General features: G+C 42.0%; 3 protein-coding genes across 11 annotated transcripts in view; 2 read left to right on the forward strand and 1 right to left on the reverse strand.

The window, feature by feature from the left end:
- The window catches only part of LOC103353716 (uncharacterized), a 22,364-nt gene extending 9,012 nt beyond the window's left edge, over window positions 1-13,352 (forward strand). For 2 of the 7 annotated variants that reach the window (XM_008276848.1, XM_008276863.1), the window contains exons 2-9: window positions 1,271-1,411; window positions 8,097-8,431; window positions 8,682-8,792; window positions 9,457-9,579; window positions 10,000-10,360; window positions 10,491-10,550; window positions 10,669-10,994; window positions 11,181-13,352. In XM_008276848.1, coding sequence (XP_008275070.1) covers window positions 8,099-8,431; window positions 8,682-8,792; window positions 9,457-9,579; window positions 10,000-10,360; window positions 10,491-10,550; window positions 10,669-10,994; window positions 11,181-12,770 — 2,904 coding nt within the window. In that variant the 5' untranslated portion in view covers window positions 1,271-1,411; window positions 8,097-8,098 and the 3' untranslated portion in view covers window positions 12,771-13,352. Of the gene's footprint in view, window positions 1-1,270; window positions 1,412-6,130; window positions 6,675-7,024; window positions 7,576-8,096; window positions 8,432-8,681; window positions 8,793-9,456; window positions 9,580-9,999; window positions 10,361-10,490; window positions 10,551-10,668; window positions 10,995-11,180 lie in introns of those variants that run through there. The other 5 variants (XM_008276872.1, XM_008276840.1, XM_008276831.1 and 2 more) reach the window with 5 other exon arrangements.
- On the forward strand, window positions 1,830-5,476 carry hmgxb4b (HMG box domain containing 4b). Its single transcript, XM_008276892.1, has 4 exons — window positions 1,830-1,859; window positions 3,832-4,203; window positions 4,924-5,046; window positions 5,192-5,476. The coding sequence occupies exons 2-4, from the start codon at window positions 3,847-3,849 to the stop codon at window positions 5,234-5,236; spliced, it is 525 nt and encodes a 174-aa protein (XP_008275114.1). The 5' UTR covers window positions 1,830-1,859; window positions 3,832-3,846; the 3' UTR covers window positions 5,237-5,476.
- A 2,681-nt stretch (window positions 13,353-16,033) lies between the features above and the next one.
- lyl1 (LYL1 basic helix-loop-helix family member) overlaps window positions 16,034-18,508 on the reverse strand; it is a 10,022-nt gene continuing 7,547 nt past the window's right edge. For 2 of the 3 annotated variants that reach the window (XM_008276812.1, XM_008276804.1), the window contains exon 4: window positions 16,034-17,359. In XM_008276812.1, the coding sequence (XP_008275034.1) occupies window positions 16,812-17,359 (548 nt within the window). In that variant the 3' untranslated portion in view covers window positions 16,034-16,811. The remainder of the gene's footprint in view (window positions 17,360-18,508) is intronic. The other variant, XM_008276820.1, reaches the window with a different exon arrangement.

The raw sequence follows: 18,508 nt of genomic DNA on the forward strand, positions 1-18,508 counted from the left end.
AGTTGAAAAAAACAAAACACAAATAAAAAAAGCTTGGTTTTTCAGAATTTCACAAGGGTTGAGCTGCAACTTAAAGAACTGTCCTTTGTTTGCTGTAGTCAGGGGGAAAAAAACACTAGTACTAGTAGAGTACTTGGATCAAAAAAATGGAGTTTAAACTGAAGTCTTGATTTAAAATTATTACTTTTTGGTTACATTTCAGGACTGTACAGACTTACAAAAAAAATAATAATACAACAATTGCCACAGCAGTCAGCTCAAATAGATTCTGAATCAATAAACATAAAAGTTGTGCTGATCATAAATTAGCTCTTGCAACACATTTTGCAAATGGAAGTCCTTTTAATTTGGATTTGGCATTCTTTGGTATTTGCATATTGATACCACGTCGTGGTGGTGATGTGAACCACATTTTACTTCTATGTGAATACAGATTATAACTTCTACCTTCAAATGCTACACCCTAGGGGCTTAAATGATGAACTGGAGAAGACCTGTTTTTGTGACTGTATTGTCTAGTGGGTTCCATTCCAAGTGTAACAGCTAACATTTGTATGTGCATATATAAATTAGCTAGTATAGGATAGCAGGTTAATGCTATGAATTGAATTTACTCTGATGTGTTTGGTATGAACTGTCCTGTCAGCAGTTGGCTTCATGTGTGTTTAATCAAGTGCTGATCATTGATTGGGTGCACCTGTAGTTTAGCCACATACAAGGTGACTCACCATGCAAGCAGCTGTGTCCACTGAGCAAAGTCGAACATAGACTGAAATGTGCACTTTTTGCAGTTTCTCACTGTCTGTAATATACTATAATGTATTGACACTCGGGGCGTCGCTATAGCTCGCCAGGTTGACGTCCCATGTGCAGGGCTACAGTCCCGATGTGGAGGTCATGGGTTCGAATCCCACTCATGGCCCTTTCCCACACGTCCTCCCCCCATTCTTCTCCCCCACTTTCCTGTCTCTCTCTCACTGCACTGTCAAATAAAGGCACAAACGCCAAAAAAACAACAAAGTATTGACACTCCAGGCTTTAGTCTTAACTTCCTTTTCCTGATCTGTGTGCAAGTCCTACGTTTCTGCACAAAAGCAATTGAGACATCAAAATATTTGCTGATAAACTTCCTGGCAGTTGATGAAACCATAATCTGCAAATCACTACAGCTACAAGTTCAATCCCAACTACAGCTCATTTGACTCAAACTACATTACCCTTAATGTTACGGTTTTCTGAATCACTGTTACTCCCATCATTATCTGTGCAGATGAACAGTGAAGCAGACAAAGCGAGTGGATGCAACCAGAGAGAAAACAAAAGGTCATACAAAGACTTTCTGATGGCTGAAGAGGACGTGGAGCAAGCAGAGTCAGATGCTGAGGAACACAAAACTAAAAGGCCTTACAAGGTAGACTGTACTGGTGGTTAGCTCAGAGTTTTTCCAATTCTGTTTTAGCTGCAATCAACACTGATATGTATTATTTTCTGTTTTTGTGGCAGTGTTGATTCTTTTGTTCATGGCAGACATTTAAATTCGGAACTGTGCTAATTTGTGGCTACCTTTTACAAGGGAATTGTTGTGTGTGTATATTGATATGCACAGACTGCAGTTTGGTAACCACTGATTCATATGTTGTGTATAAAACTATGAAGATTGTTGGAATACATTTAATACTGTGTGGGTGCCTTTCTTGCTTGCTCTCCAGTAATTTCAATGAATGATTTTAGGGTTGGGCTGCAAGGTGGTGCACTTGGTAGCACTGTTGCTGGGCCACCGGGATCTTTCTGCTTGGAGTTTGCATGTTCTCCCCATGCAGCGTGGGTTCTCTCTGGGTTCTCCGGCTTCCTCCCACAAGGTGCAAAAACATGTTGAGGTTAATTGGTGATTCTAAATTGTCCGTATGTGTGAATGTGAGTGCGTATGGTTGTCTGTCTCTAAGTGTGGCCCTGTGATAGACTGGCGACATGTCCAGGGTGTCCCCTGCCTTCGCCCTAAGTAGGCTGGGATAGGCTCCAGCCCCCCCGCGGCCCTAGTGAGGATTAAGCGGTGTATAGATAATGGATAGATGGATGGATGGATTTTATGGTTAACTTTTCTTCAGTTTCCTCCTTATTGTAAATATCTTTTAAATGACTATTACTTTGTCATGATCCCATTGTTTTTATGAGCAAAACACTGATTTATATAATGACTTGTTGCATGTCTTCCATTGAGATTTCTTGACTTCCTTAAATATGGTGGGTTATTATTAACCTTTTAAGGAACCAAAGAGCTCTCTGAACAAGAAGATGCAACATACAGCTAAGAAGTAGGTTTTTAGGGTAGTGGTGGGATTGCCATGCTCTTGCTAGGCTGATCATGCTGTAATGTTCTTGTTTGACAGTGCAATTTCATTTAATAATTATAACTCAACATGTGTCTGCTGTGTGTAAAAGTGTAGAGGTAGGACATTTTAGTAGATTAAAATCATCTATTACCATAATTATTGTTATCCAGCTATGATTAATATGTACTAAATACCTTTTATATTATAGCAAGAGAGGTCAATGTGCATTAAATCGACTTATTGCTGTGCATTGAAGTTTATATATGTCATCAAAATATGTAGTGTAGTGCACTTTTAGAGATAAAAATTTATTTATAATATGTAAAGAATATAACTGGGTGGAGATGTTGGTTTTTAGCTTAATCAGTAAAAAATTAAACTGATGGTGTTGATTTAGGACAAATTTATTGTGTTCTGTGCTATACATTGTAAAATTGCCCAAATCTAATTGTAGATAGTATCGCAACTGACCGTGAACTTCATGGAGCAGAGTCTTCTGGTTCCATCTCGTCTGTGTATCACGAGAAAGATGGGCAATGAGGGGAGAAGAGTTGAGAGAACAGAATAGGATATAAGAGAACTGCATCACACAAATTTTTTATTTACTCCGTAAGTATTGGGATTTAAGGACTACCAATACATATTTGATCATCATTAGAGGACAGACAAGCTTTGTCTGGAGACTGATTTTCCCAAAGTCATCGATCCATACAAAGCATTAGCTGTGAACACGTGTAATTGCTCTGAATTGATGTACACTTCAAGTGATTTCTTCCTTTTCCTTCACATCTCATGACAACTGTGTAAAGTTTTTACCAGAATATGCAAGGCAACTTGTTGCGTTCATGTTGCACAGCAGAGGGCAGCATTTGTCAGGTAATTATCTATAGCTTTTTATCTGTAGCCAAGTATAGGAGGTGTGTCAGAAAAGTGCCAGGACTGGTGTCACAAAAGATATATTTCAAACACAGACTACGAGTTTTCCCCTTGAGACCATCAACCAGCAGGTCTACAAAGAGATCCTGCGGCGTTTGCTTCGTTCAGTGCGCGAGAAGAGGCGAGAGTTGTGGCAGGACAAGTCGTGGCTGCTTCACCATGACAACGTGCCTGCTCACAATGCCCTGAGCGTCTGACAGTTCCTGGCTGAGAAGAACATCGCCGTGCTGGAGCAACCTCCCTACTCACTCCACCTGGCTCCATGTGATTTTTTTAACTCTTCCCCAACCTAAAGGGGGTCATCAAGGGGACCCGTTTTGAAGACATAGACGACATCAAGATGACTGTGATGATGGAGCTGCGGAGGATCCCAGAAGAATCGTTCCAGGAGTGCATGGCGGCGTGGCAGAGAAGGCTGGGAAAGTGCGTTCGACTCCAGGGGGATTACTTTGAAGGGGAAAACTTGTATTTTAGATTTGAAATATATATCTTTTGTGACACCAGTCCTGAAACTTTCCTGACACGCCCCGTATTATTATTATTCTTACCTTTCTGTTTCTTCCAGAGAAGTCCAAGTCCCATGTTGGAGTACTGGCTGTATGTAGAAAACCAGCACAACATGGCAGACCATCACATGAACAGAACTGTCAGTCCTTCTGTCCTTCCAGTCAGAGAGCGGAATCATCTGTCTTTACCTGTTCCTAGTTCAGTGACAGCCATTGCCACAACAGTGAGCTCCATGGTATCTAGCTTCATGACTGAGACCTGTAGTCTCACTGGTTCTATGTGCAGTGCAACCAGTTCAGCTTGGAACACTTTCAGCCCCACATCCAGGAATCTTCACTGCTCTGACCAGGATCCTGTCAGTGCTGCAGCTCACCTGCACCTCCTGGGCGAATCTTTGTCTCTGATTGGACTCCATCTTCAAGAGACAAATGTGAGTAGATTTAATATAGAGTAAATAAAAACAGAGATCTTGATGCCTATTTAATGGAAAATATTGGTTTATTTGAGCCTGGTATTCCCATATTCCTACTGTGACTCAGTAGGGTATCCTGGTTTTGCATTTACACCTTTGTTGCAGAACTTCGGTGAAGTTAGGGTTTATAGTGTATGTCGGGGCAAAAAGTGCAAACTCCCTGCAGCTTTCCTAAAAACTGTACTTTTGCATGAATCATTTTAAAATTTGTTTTTGCGTCTAACCCAAATTAAACACAGAAATTAACTTGTGACTGCTCAGTATTGCTTATGAATACTATTTCATATTTCTTATCTTGTTCTGTTTAGCTTCTCTGTTTGATCATTAATTTGCCCTCTGGCACAGTCGTACAGCAAATGCCTGTGTGGGAAAAGTGTGAATGAGTGAACACAGCAGCTCACTGCACCCCATAGCCAGGATTAATCAAACTTAATACCAGAGAGCCTCATGGATCATGGAGGACAAAGGATTGAGTTAAAATAATCATATAAGTATTGTATATTACCAAAATGCACTAAAAAATCAGTTTCCTTACAACTCCTAAAGCATGCCTATTGTTTGAATTTAACAACAAACCGGCTGTAGGATCAGGAGGAGTATGGTTCACTTACCCTCTGGAGTGTATGCAGCATGTTCACTGCATTAAAGGGTCGTAAAGATCTTTCTGTGTCTCTGCAGAAAAGGGTGTGTATGTCGAGTGGCTTCTCTCTCCTCCTGGACTCTCTGCTGTGCGCTCTGGCTCCACTAATCTGCCTCACCTCACAGATACCTGAGCTGAAGAGCTGCACACGACACACACTGGTAAGCAATGCCGCAGCCTAATACTGCATACACACCACATACTTCATATCCTGTTGTGTGTACATGTATTCACACAAGTGAAATGACTAATTCTAGTATTTGGTGTGTTGAGAGGAATCACATACGTTTATTAACATTTTTTAAGGCCTCCACTCTGGAAAACATTGCTTATTTGATGCCTGGGCTGTGACTGAAGACAGAAGACCCCACTGGCTGTACATGGCATGATATACTGGAAAAAAACATTAGGGTAGTTTACACATAGAAAATAAGTATAATAAGATTTATTTTGTTGTAAGACAATATTGGTACTATACTTTGCACAATTTATTTTTTAGAGAGATTTTTTTGTGTTAACCATATATGCTTAGTTGTCAAGTTTTATGATTTGCATTAGTTATTTAATTAAAATATATTTGTGAACACTCAATAATCTAACTTTTTTTTGTTCATTTGAACAGAGGCACATACATCTTTGGTCACTGGGAAACATTAGCAATTGTGGGTTGGTTTAAAGTGGAGCTTAGTCGTCACATGATTTTGGGGCTAACACCTTAATATTATAACAATTTTATTCATGCTTCAATATAATGTTTACACAGTACACAACATTACATGTTTACCTGAGAGTAATTTAGAAATTCTGGAAAAAACATACATAAGCTCAGATGATAAATAGTTTAACTTCACAATTAAAGTTGACACAGAAGCCACTAATTTAATTCTCCTCAAAGTGTGTAACTGCCTCATTGACAACATCTTTCAGTAAGAGTGGCCATGTGTGATTAAAACATGTTTAAGATGTTTGCATAGTTTATGGTTGTACTTATTCCTTGTGTGTTCACAGTAAAATGACAAATTAACTCTCATCGAGCGAAATATAAGCTGGGAGAATCATTTCAACCACATCTTACCACAGTTCAGCATTTAAGACATTATTTGTGAACTGTTATTGTAAGACATTTATGAGGTCTATTATTGATAACTGCTTTAATAATCAATACATTTAACAGCTGTGATTACGTGAAAGGCTCTGAAAAACTGATGGATTGTGCGTCAGGGTTTTTGCAATTTGTAGAAAAGAAGAGTACTATTGTGAAAGTTTTTATCCAAATGAGACACAAGCAGAGTGACGTTCATCGTTGCTTTATTCTGTCTTGTAAACTTGTCATGTTGGTCTGTAGCATGCTGTCCTGCCTGACAGGGCATGACAACAAAATATTTCGGCACAGTAAACCAGCTCTAATCCTTAGCAACGATAAACTCTGTAGGACAGACATCAATGAGTTCTGACACTTCATGGGTGTGGAAAATAAAACTAAGTCAGAATGATTCACATGTGCTCCTGATTATACCTCCTCCACCCCATTGTGGAATGCTTAGCAGCCCACAGACAGAGAAACCTGTTGTGAACAAAAAATACAGTTATGTCTCCGTGTGTTCAAAGTTGGGAGTGGTAACTCAGGCACCTCCCTCACACCGCCAGTCTCACCTGAGCTGGCAGCTCTCTCGTAGTTGACTGGGAACCGACATGCACTGACATTGTCTGGATCAGACACACCGTTCAGTGCCAGCTGAACAAACAGAGACCTTACATGAATGCAACTTCAAAGACCTCAAACTTTTGAGTAAGTACTTTTCTTATTGTTTAAATAATTCATCTGTTTACAAGACTTCAGGTACATGTAATATCTTAATATCACAATAGTAGCTGTAGCATCTAATTGCTAATTAAAGGCGATCATTCAAGTTTTCTGGTTATATTGCTGTTTATGCTGAAAGGATTCAATGGATGTTATGTAGTGCAACCTTTTTTGCGCCACGGACCGGTTTAAGCAAGAATTTTTTCTACGGACTGGTCACATAACAAAAAATAATTAATTTTTTCTATTAAAAAATTTCATGAATAAATAAAATTTCTTAATTACTTTTTATTGCTTAATATGTGTTACTTTTTCTTCTGTCTCAGTATCGAGTCTCTCCCACTTTCTAAAGAAGCTCTCCTGAGACTTTTGTTTATGACTGACAGCTTCTTTTAGTGGCCGAGCATGTAAACTGACAATCAAGTGCGGGAAACAAGCACAAACGGAAGTGGCGGCAAGATGAGCTTGTCATTTTTCAAAATTGAACACCCTGCAGACTCCGCCGGAAATAAAAATAAATCAATACAACGTTTTTATTCTTTCTGTGCGGCCCGGTACCAAATGACCCGCGGCCCGGTGGTTGGGGACTGCTGATGTGGTGCACTGTCTGGGGAAATGGTTTCAGTGATATGTCAGTTTTGAGCAAACACAGGAAGTTTTACTCTTTATGTTAGGTAATAGTTTGATGCTTAGTTTAAGTTTCTAGTTAGTTTTTGTGCTTATTGTGTATCATGAAATACTGAACTGATGTGTGATGTCAAACTGCACTTCCAGTGCCATATGTTCAGTCTTTGTGTTTGTGTGCTTTTGTAGGTGGATGTGTTTTGTGACTGCATATCAGTCAGTATAACGACAAGGCAGAATGTAGCTCGACAGGACTAGCAAGGTGTGGCATATCAAGTACACAAGGAAAAAAGAGACATGGTTAGAAAATGAAACAAGATTCCAGTGACATAAAAACTTCAACAAGTGAAAGCACAACCTTTATCAATTACCTAAGTTCTTTGTTAACTCATGCATAACTGGTTAAAGGATAGTTTGAACATGGAGGAAGGTGTTCTGTGTTCAGCAGTAAAAGAACACTAATGCTACAGATACAAAGAGGAAAAGTCATCACAAATTCTATGTGTGATGTTTTACAAGTTGCCTATATAACAGTTATATAATGATATAATTGCATAATTAAATGTAATAGTAAAATTAAATAATACTCAAAATAATTAAAAAATTAAATCTACACAGTCAGGCCTATCCAGTTTGTAAAACCTTCTGCTTTTCTGTTTCAATTAGCATTTTGTTTTATGTATGTAACAAACCTCTGACAAAACTCACATCACCACATCGGTTTGGCTACCAAATAGAACCACAATACATCTGACCCCTTCTTCTTCTCTTCTTTCATGCCAGCTATGAGTGAACACTACAGAGAGAGCTACTATGGGTCCTCACCCCCAGATCTGAGGTTGATTCTTTTGGGGAACATTGGATGTGGAAAGACGTCATCAGCAGACACGATCCTGGGCCAGCTATCCGCAGTCACTCCTAATGCCTCTAGGAGCTGCCAGCTACGACAGGGCTTCACTGAGAGCAGGAATGTGACCCTGGTGGAAGCACCAAGATGGTACTGGAATGGTGGCAACATGGAGGACAATGTTAGAAAGGAGACAGAGCGGGCAATGACTCTGGTAGCACCAGGTCCGCATGCTATTCTGCTGCTGGTACCTGTTAGCCAGTTCACAGAGGTTAGTCTATGTTTTCCCCTCCAGCTGTGCTTTGTTTTAACTTGTACAATCCACCGATGGCATCTGGTACAGAAAAAAAATCTGTTTATGGAAGTCACATTCTTATGTTTTCTAAGGTATAGCCAAGAAAATGAAGCTAGTTTACTATATGAATGTTGTCTAACATGTCATAGGATGGCAGTGAATGTGTCATTTAAATTCCTACTTGTGAGTTTTTCTTTTCTGCTCACTCTCTCCCTGTTGTTTCCAGATGGAGGGGCGTGTCCCTGCAGAGTTGGCAGAGGTGTTTGGGGAGGAGGCACTGGATCACACTCTGGTCCTGCTGACCTGTGGGGACTACTTGATGGGCAGAACAGTGGAGGTATTAGAGACTTATACCTGCTCTCTGTTTCAGCTCCTCTCTTAGTATGTAAGATAAGATAAACTTTGTTGATCCTATACTGAGGAAATCTACATGTTACAGTGACTAGATACAAATGAGGTGGGACAAAAAATGTAAAATTCAATATGGCCTAAAAAAAAGAAGATATAATAAAGACTATGTACACCATGCACATATATAGATGTTGCACAATGAATATACATAGGTACAGGTATGACATGACATCATTAATTTATGTATATAAAGGATTTAAGCAATTTGTATGTTAATTTGGCACCATGCAATCTTTGAAAAAGAAGCATAGAATGTTGCTTTTTAATGTTTTACTGCTCATCAGTGTACTCACTAAGCACAATAAGTACTTACCCCCTTCTAAAATGACAATTCAGAATCAAAGCGATCTGTCTAAAGAATTCAGTTTTGATTTTGTGAACCTGTTTCCTAACAACTGTCCATCTTTTGGTGTTTACATTGGAAAACAAAAATTTTAGTGCATGATTGCTGCTTCTACCTTTCACCCTTTGGACATTCTTGCAGTGTTTTCTCACCTTTCCCTGAGTCAGATTGGGACAAGTCAGGTACAGTTATAAAACCAGGAGACTGGCATGTCTAAATTTGCACAAACCAATCTGTCTTCCCACAGGAATACCTGCGAAAAGAACACCCAGGCCTGAGGCAGATGATCGAGTGTTGTGGGGGGAGGTACCATGTCATCAATAATCGTCAGCGGCAGGACAGGGAGCAGATCCAGGAGCTGCTTAATAAGGTAAGAATGCAAAGTTTTCTCATACATGTTGGTATGTTTGTTTTTAGATCCTATAGATCACTCAGTTTTTATTTATACTTTGTGATTTCAGTTTCAGACTGTTAATGCTGTCTAAAAGTATAAGGAAGTTTTATCAATTCTGCTTGTGTTAGAGCTGTTTGTTCCTTCTGAGACAACTCCTGAGCATTCATGCTATTTTTCCCAGCACCACCCTATTTCACAATCTCACACCCAGCTGCGGTCAGGACTGGTTTGGATATTAATAATCACCTGAATTGCACTCTAACTTTGACTGACATAAAAATTAATCCCACAATTGAAGTTAATTTCAGGAAAAGAGCCCATATTCACATTTTCAATTGCAATGTCAAATTTTAAAATGCCTGTAGGTAAAATCATAATTATTTTTCTGTGGAACAGGTGGACAACATGGTGCAGAAAAACGGGGTTTACTACACAAAAGCAACCCAGGAGAGAGACCTGGAAAAACGGGTGAAAGAACGAAAACGAGAACTCATGGAAAATTATAGAGCTCAAAAGGAGGAGAAAAGAAAGACTTTCATATCTACAAGCATCCCAAACACAGAAACGCTCGATATGGACGAGGAGCACATCAGCTACTTGGAGAGCAGGAGGAGAAGAGATGAAAGAGAAGAAATGGAGGGAAGAGTGAACGTCTCGAACGGGCTTTATTCAACTCCAGCACTGGAGCAGCAGTCGTACTCGGAGTTGCGGGATAGCAGGCAGACGAACAGGACGCCCAGTTTCAAACTGAATGCAGGTGAATGCCAATGTATAACTGGGTCCTGCATTCTTTTTTGTACCCAGATTTGTTCTGTCTAACAGTTCAAAAAAGATGAAAGTGAGCAGAGAAACGAGTAGAAATCTTACTTACTGTTTTGTCTCTGTAGAGGGAGCTATACTCTCACAAATTCACGAGGTTAAATCAACTCCGAAAAAGATCTCTACTTGTAAGTCACAGGACCTCACTGTCTCATATGATATCATTATTATCAACAGTTTACTCCTATGCATAAAGTAATTAAATGTCCTAAATTTCCACATAACTAACTCCTGATGATTTCTTAGTTCACCACAGAATCAACAGCTTTGAGGAGCGATCACCTGAAGCATCTCCTACTTCTCCTCATTCGTCCATCTTCTCCTCCTCTGCCGCCCACTCCTCTCCAACCTTTGCTGCCTCTCCTTCTGTGTTCTCCTCATCAACCTCATCTCCCTTGTCCTCTTCATCTTCTCCGGAGCTTCGTCTGGTGTTGCTTGGGCGATCTGGATCAGGGAAGAGTGCAGCTGGCAACAACATACTGGGGCAGGAGGAGTTTGAGTCGTATCCAGACAGCCTCAAAGCCATCACTCAGGAGTGCATGAAAAAGAAGGCACTGGTTGAAGGAAGAAAGGTTAGTGTTTGAAAAGTTATTAAGATATAATTTGCATCCTTAGTTTCAAGTGTTTCATGCCCCAGAACCTCAACATTTTAAAGCTTTGATACCCTCTTTTTGTTTTGTGTCATGAAACAATAAAGCCTAGCAGATTCCCCAAGAATCAGCTTTGTATTTACTACATGTCTCCTGTCTCACCTGCAGGTGGCAGTGGTGGATACCCCCGACTGGTTCAGTTCAGAGTGCACTCCAGAGGAGGTGCGAGCTCAGATCTCCTCTTGCGTTGCTTTGTCCAGTCCCGGCCCACACGCCTTCCTCATGTGCGTCCCCATAGACCAACCTGCAAAGACAGAGCTGCAGGCACTCAGAGCCCTGGAGGGTGTTTTTGGCCCAGAAGCAGTCCAGAAATACACCATGCTCCTCTTTACTTATGCAGACCGACTGAAGGAAAGCGGGAAGGTGGGAAACGACAGCGTGGAGACATACATCGCCAGTCAGCGGGGGGATTTGTTAAAGCTTGTAGAGAAATGTGGGGACAGGTTTCATGTGATGGAAACCGGGAGACGTTGGAGGGAGAGGGGGAATGTGGTGGAACTGCTAGAGAAGGTGGAACAGACGGTGAGGGAGGCTGGAGGACATAGTTATTCTTCTCCTGCTTTTCAGGAGGCAGAGAACAGAGTGAGGCAGAAACAGGTTGAGATAGCAAGGGAGAGAAGAGGCATAAAGATGGAGCAAGAAAGAGCAGCTGTTGGACAGCTCAGCTCTGAAAGGCGGGTGCTCTATTCCCACATGCAGCCTGTGGCCGAAGCAAAAGAGGAAGTGAGAGAGGGTGAGATTGAGAAAACAAGGGATGAGGCAGAGAATAGTGTCAAAACCATGAATATTGAGAGCCTTCCTAATGTTACGCTTTCTAGCATATCCCCTTCACTTCTTCAGTCCATTATGGAAAGAATGGGGTCTAGTGCAAAGATGGTACCCAGGCTGCTGGCAGATGGCTCAGTGTGGGTTGGAGAGGGAGCAAAGAAGATGAAAAATAGTCCAGTGTGGGGCAGAGTCGGCAGTGGTGTTCAAGATGTTCAGAAGATGGTGGCTAATAGTTCTGTGTGGGGGAAGGTGGGAGCCACTGCAGGACAAGTCTCCAAAGCAGTCGGTGACAGAGTTCCCAAGGTAGTGGTGGATGGTTCTTCCTGGGTAGAATCTGGAGTAAAAGCAGCGGCAGCGAGTCCAATGTGGGAAAAGGTTGGTTCAGGGGCCAAATCTGGGGCCAAACTAGTGGCAGACGGTTCCAAGCGTGTCGGAGCTGGGGTTGGAGCCGGGGCAAAGAATTTGGCCCAGAGTCCTATGTGGGGAAAAGTAGGTTCTGGGGCCAAAACTGGAGCTAAACTGGTGGCAGAAAATTCAGTGAGAGTTGGAGCTGGAATTGGTGCTGGTGCAAAGAAGGTGGCACAGAGTCCGGTGTGGGGAAAAGTGGGCTCTGGGGCAAAAGCCGGGGCCAAAATAGTGGCTGAGAGTTCAGTGTGGGAGAAAATTGGGACAACTGCTAAACAGGTGCCCAAAGTAGTGATTGGGGGCGCACTGCTGGGTCTGGTGCTTGGCGTGTTTCTGGGGGGCGTGATTGGCGGAGCTGTTGGGGCAGTGGCCGGATCTGCAGTAACTGAGGTGGGCAGACAAAAATTTGGCAACAAAGACACGTCAGAAAAGACCGATGAAGCCGCACAAAATGTTGACAGAGCATTGAACAACAGTGTTGACGCAGTGGTCAAACAAGGAAAGAAAGTTTTGAAAACTGAATGAAGGACTGAATGGAGCCTGTATTTAAGAAGTATAACACGTAAAAACATTTATTTCTTGTGAATTACTACTGTCTGGATATAAATTCAAAAACAGCGGCAAACACTTTTAAATCTTGGTGATCTTTAAAACACATGTGCTGCTTCTTTCAGAATAATTTGTTTCCTCCCACTTTTTGCATGTGGCATTTTAACAGTTGATAAATAAGGATGAGTGTGACTTTTTTGAAAGGGTGACTATTACCCACACAGAATAATGTTGATATTGGGTCTCTTCTAGCAATATTTACAAAAATACATTTCCACATTTTGACAAAATGAGTTAAATAGAGCAAATTCGAAGTATTCAAAAGCTTGTCTTATATGCTGTTTGCATTTGCATGTCAAATTCTGTAAGAAAATAACAGATTGCAATGATCATTTTTATTAGCCATTGGTTTATTTTTACTCTTCATCTCTTAATGTGAGCTGTAAATTTATTGAGATCTCATTCAGTAAGTTATGCATGTGCAGTTCATCAATCTCTTAACCTGTTCTCCTAAGACTGTAATTTCTGATGCTTTATTAAATAATATTCATTTTAAAATCTTTGGATCTTTTTGTGTTTTGAGTGTTGTAGCAATTCAGCAAGGGCTTGTTAAAGTAAGACACACATTTCATTATAATGATGATGGTTTTTCATTACTTTTTTCACGATATTGTCTCTGCTGCGGCCTCATCGTCAGCAAGCTAAAGCTGCTTTAGGACCACAAACCTTTGAGCATTATATCTCACACTGAACGTGCAAGTTTAGTCTGTATTTGACAGCTGAAATATGGTGGACCTACTGGTATTACTGTGTGTAAGTGGGTGTGACTCTCGTGGCAAGAGGAGCTCGGTAGAGGGTTGGAGGAGATGGGGTGGAGGCAGCAGTATTATCTCAGAGTCCCAGGCTGGCCATCATCACCCTGCTTGGCCTCCAGTATCAGGAGGAGAGAAGGTTAACACCCCGGCAGTGTTAAATCACCGTTATGTTTCATTTTCGTGAATGTGTTGCACATCATTGTAATATTTACTATAAAAAAATGCAAATTGCATTATCTTCAGGTGAATAAAAAAAAATGAGGAAACTGTAGGAAAGGCAGGGGAAACAAATTTTGTTCAAGGACTCAGTTGCATTGCCTCGCAGCAAGAAGGTCGCCAGTTCGCGTCCCAGTGGGGGCACCGGGATCTTTCTGCGTGGAGTTTGCATGTTCTCCCCGTGCAGCGTGGGTTCTCTCCGGGTTCTCCGGCTTCCTCCCACAGTCCAAAAACATGTTGAGGTTAATTGGTGATTCTAAATTGTCCGTAGGTGTGAATGTGAGTGTGCTTGGTTGTCTGTCTCTAAGTGTAGCCCTGTGATAGACTGGCGACCTGTCCAGGATGTCCCCTGCCTTCGCCCTAAGTCGGCTGGGATAGCCCCCCTGCGACCCTAGTGAGGATTAAGCGGTGTATAGATAATGGATAGATTCGCTCAGTTGCATTAAATGTCCCAATAAGCTCTGACAGTGAACCAGCATGCACAATACCACAAAACTAAAGCTCACTCATGGAAGAGGATTGCAATACTTTCCTGATTGGAGCAGCAAACACCATGAAGCCACCTGTTATAAAAATAATACCTGAGCTGCATATTATGCAGATGAGACATTGTTGGCATATTTTCTGTCTGCTACCTTATTCTCTCTCCCCTAAACTCACCCCAACTGGTCAAGACAGATGACTGCCCTCCCTGAACCTGGCTCTGCTGGATATTTCTTCCCGTTAAAGGGTAATTTTTACTTTCTGCTGTCACCAGACTGCATGCTCAGAAGGAAGTGTTCAGATTTGTTGTTCTACAATTGTGCTGGTCCTCATCTTGAAACGACTTGTCAATTGGCACTATAAAAATACAACTGAACTGAAATATTGTTCGATAATTCAAACAAATCAACTGTGTTCTACAGAAAAACAATACCACATTACTCCTTTAACATGTGTGACCCCTCCCTGAGCCTGTAATCCCTTCTGTGGTTTCAGAGTGAAGCAGGGAGGGGACAGGCCAGCTTGGCACAGCAGAGGCAGCCATAGCGGTGTTGTGAAAGCAGCTCTTCCTGTTGTGCGATCCCGAAACTGGGTGTGTAGGGGTTCCCAGAGCATCCTGGTGGCTGTTTTCTTTCTTTCTTTTCTCCCCCCCCCCGTCTCTCTTTCTTCCACACAGCAGTTGGTACCCCCAACACCCATCAAAAACACATACACACGCACCGCCACCACCCCTCCTCCAGGAAACTCGTTGGCCATCAATGAGACAGCACTAACTGTAGGCACTTCCTGGCCACTTGACCGAGCCGAGCGTACACGCAGAGAGACACCATCAGCACTGCAGCAGCTGTAGCTTACCACCCACCCTCAATCTTTTCACTTTCCCCCACCATGCTGAATCCCGTCTTTAACCACATCCATCCTGACCTTCCTCAAACACAACCGCACACCTACATTTGTTGTTTTCACATAATCCTTGTGCTTGCTCTTGAACATATTCATTTCATTACTTGTGCATGCATGCATTTTGCAAAAACATACTATATTTTTGGTTTTATATCGATTCACCACAGTTTTTGTCTCCTGTGTGTTTGTGGTCTCAAATTGTACTTCTTATATCATCAGCCTGGTCAGTCATTTGTAAAGCACTAACCAGGTTGAAATAGATTTGAATACACTTGTTTCTAAATTAGTTTTTCCACTACTTCATGGAGTAATGATGAAAGGAACAGTTTTGTTTTCCATTCTAGGGATCGTCACATAAATGTCAGTGAGCAGTTACATCCGGCTTCTTGGTGTCACATTACTCACAACTTTTATTTTTTCCCTTGTTGTTTTTTTATGGCTTCCTTGTTAAAAGCACCATTATCAATCTGTCATTCTGGAGAACAGTACAAACAAACAACATGCCGTTGAGTTTTGGTTAATGTGTGGTGAAAGGTTTGTTGTGGTGAGTTGTGAATATATAGTCATATGATTCATGTGCATATCACTGTTCAAAACCAAGGTTCAGAATTTAGGTGCATTTGCAACTATCATAATCAAAGATCCATAATGCAGCATTTTTCTATCTAACATTTATTTATTGTGACCATCTCACACTGAACTTGCCGAATAGTTTCAGGATTTGTAAATGTTCAATAAACTGAGAGCAGTGAAACATTTGGATGTGTTGAGAAATCGTGCTGACAAAGAGCGGTCTTTGGAACTCAGTAAGAGGATGTTAAATAAGGAACAGCAAACTAAAACACTTTATTTCTGTCTGGTACAAGTGTGTCACAATGTCAGGGTGGGACCATAGGCCCTGCTTCTCTGACAGAAAAGAACAGCAGGGATATTGAAAACGGCAACTTCAGATCATGAATTCATGCCATGTATTTTTCTGCAGGCACAGTAAAGCATGTGGCACTCACCACAACTGTACTGAGGCAACGCTGATTATTTACATGTAAACTTCGAACCCATTTAGACTGGAACAAAATAACAGATTTTTCATTTATTTGAAGTGGACAAATTGAAGACCTTGAATTTGTTGGATTATTAGTTGTTTTTTTTTTTGGACACACAGAAACAGTTTAAAGCTATAAAAATACATCCAGAGATGATCAAATTTGACCTTTGGAACCTGTTTTTTTTGTTTTAAAATAAAAGATCCTTGTGAGCTTATTTGGATGTAAAACACAGACATTGGTTTGCATATTTTGTAAAGTGTCATTCCTCAGACTGCCCCAAAGCACAGTTTGGTGTTTTAATAAAGCACACAACCTCACACTCAATGTTTGCACATTACTGGAAAAGACACAGAGACTGTTAAAACTGCAAAATTCCACCAAAAATCCGTCTTATTTATTCACGCGACTTGGGAGTTGATCTTGGAGCTCTGGACGACCGAAGGCACAACCACACTGGCTCCTCAGACACTTTTGTAATGTTGTGGATCCTGTCCATCAGTGTGATATTTAAACTCCCAGCGGCTGCACACCTTTTTGTGTGCCGTCTTTTGGCGTCACCGCTCATCATTTGTGGCTGCCACCATCCTTATCTGACCTTTGACCTTTTCCAGAATGCCATGGGTCACCAATGAGGTCTTAGCTCCATAGCTTTCCTCGCTGTCCGTGTCTCCATAGCAACTGGACGTGGCTGGAGAATTAGCCAGGGCGATGACTGAGTCGGTCGAGTCTCTGTCTCTGCGGGCCAATGCCATGGTGGGACGGGCTGATGCGGGCAGCGCAGAGTGGGCCGAAGGGGGAGTGTCGCGCTGGAAAAGTGGCTTCAATTTGTTGCCATCCAACCCAGCTGAAGTGCTGTCGTCCTCAGTGTCCTCTTCCGCTGAGTCCCTGCTCTTGTCCTGGGCCTGGTCGTTGAGCAGAGTGACCAGGAAGTTGATGTACTTCACAGCCAGACGAAGGATCTCATTCTTGCTGAGTTTCTTGTCAGGCGGGTGCGTGGGAATCAGTTTTCTGAGCTCGGAAAAAGCCCCATTCACGTTCTGTTGTCGCCAGCGCTCACGACTATTGGTGAAGACACGACGGGCGAGTTTCTGAGGAGGGCCTGCTAGACACACATAAACACCAGGTAAGTACACAAGACCTTAAATTTTTTTTCTTATTGTTGACAATTATCATTAAAATAACTAAACTGACAATGAATTGATTCTTAAGGACAAACAAGCAGACTGAAAACCTATTTTTTTCTGTGCAATAGACCTTGACCACACTACATCGGGTTCAGTTGTTACCGTAAGAATGGATGCTGTAGTTTATTTAGATTATTTTTGTAGTTTTATCCTAATTACAGCCAATTTCTCAAATACAGTCAATCCAGTAAATTAGTGTTACTCCACTGCTGAAAACTGGCCTTTAACAAATGCATTTTTTACTTCTATTTGCACAACATTGCTAAAAAACTTACAGTGCCCAGATGCTTTAGTGTATTATTTTGACTTATTACATAACAAAATATATGTGACCTGTTTTTACTTATTTACTTCTTCAGCGGGAGCAGCATGGGCTTTGAGCTGAAAGCCACAGACAGGATGTAGAAATGGAAAAGTACTGAGGGATGGATTAACATGTTGTTGAAGTAGGTTTTGTTCACAGGTTGAGTTGGCAATGAGAAAAACAGAAAATCTCAAAACTTCCATCCATCCATCCATCCATCCATCCATCCATCTTCTCCCGCTTATCCGGGGTCGGGTCGCGGAGGCAGCAGCCTGAGCAGAGCCGCCCAGACTTCCCGATCCGCACACACATCCTCCAGCTCTTCCGGGGGGACCCCCAGGCGTTCCCAGGCCAGTCGAGAGACATAGTCTCTCCAACGTGCCCTGGGTCTTCCCCGAGGCCTCCTCCCGGAGGGACGCGCCCGGAACACCTCCCCAGGGACGCGTCCAGGAGGCATCCAAAACAGATGCCCGAGCCACCTCAGCTGGCTCCTTTCGACGTAGAGGAGCAGTGGCTCTACTCCGAGCTCCCCCTGCGTGACCGAGCTCCTCACCCTATCTCTAAGGGAGCGCCCGGCCACCCTGCGGAGGAAACTCATTTCGGCCGCTTGTATCCGCGATCTCGTTCTTTCGGTCATTACCCAAATCTCATGACCATAGGTAAGGGTTGGAACGTAGATTGACCGGTAAATCAAGAGCTTTGCTGCCTTGCTCAGCTCTCTCTTCACCACGACGGTCCGGTACAGCGACCGCAACACTGCAGA

The sequence above is a fragment of the Stegastes partitus genome, unplaced genomic scaffold (assembly GCF_000690725.1).
Source record: "Stegastes partitus isolate 25-593 unplaced genomic scaffold, Stegastes_partitus-1.0.2 Scaffold3, whole genome shotgun sequence".
In the NCBI taxonomy this organism is placed as follows: domain Eukaryota; kingdom Metazoa; phylum Chordata; class Actinopteri; family Pomacentridae; genus Stegastes; species Stegastes partitus.

Coding starts and splice junctions, on each gene's coding strand:
- hmgxb4b (XM_008276892.1), top strand. CDS start 3,847: ATGTTGGAGTACTGGCTGTATGTAGAAAACCAGCACAACATGGCAGAC. Junction 4,204..4,923: donor TCCATCTTCAAGAGACAAAT/GTGAGTAGATTT, acceptor GTGTCTCTGCAG/AAAAGGGTGTGTATGTCGAG. Junction 5,047..5,191: donor GCTGCACACGACACACACTG/GTAAGCAATGCC, acceptor ACATTTTTTAAG/GCCTCCACTCTGGAAAACAT.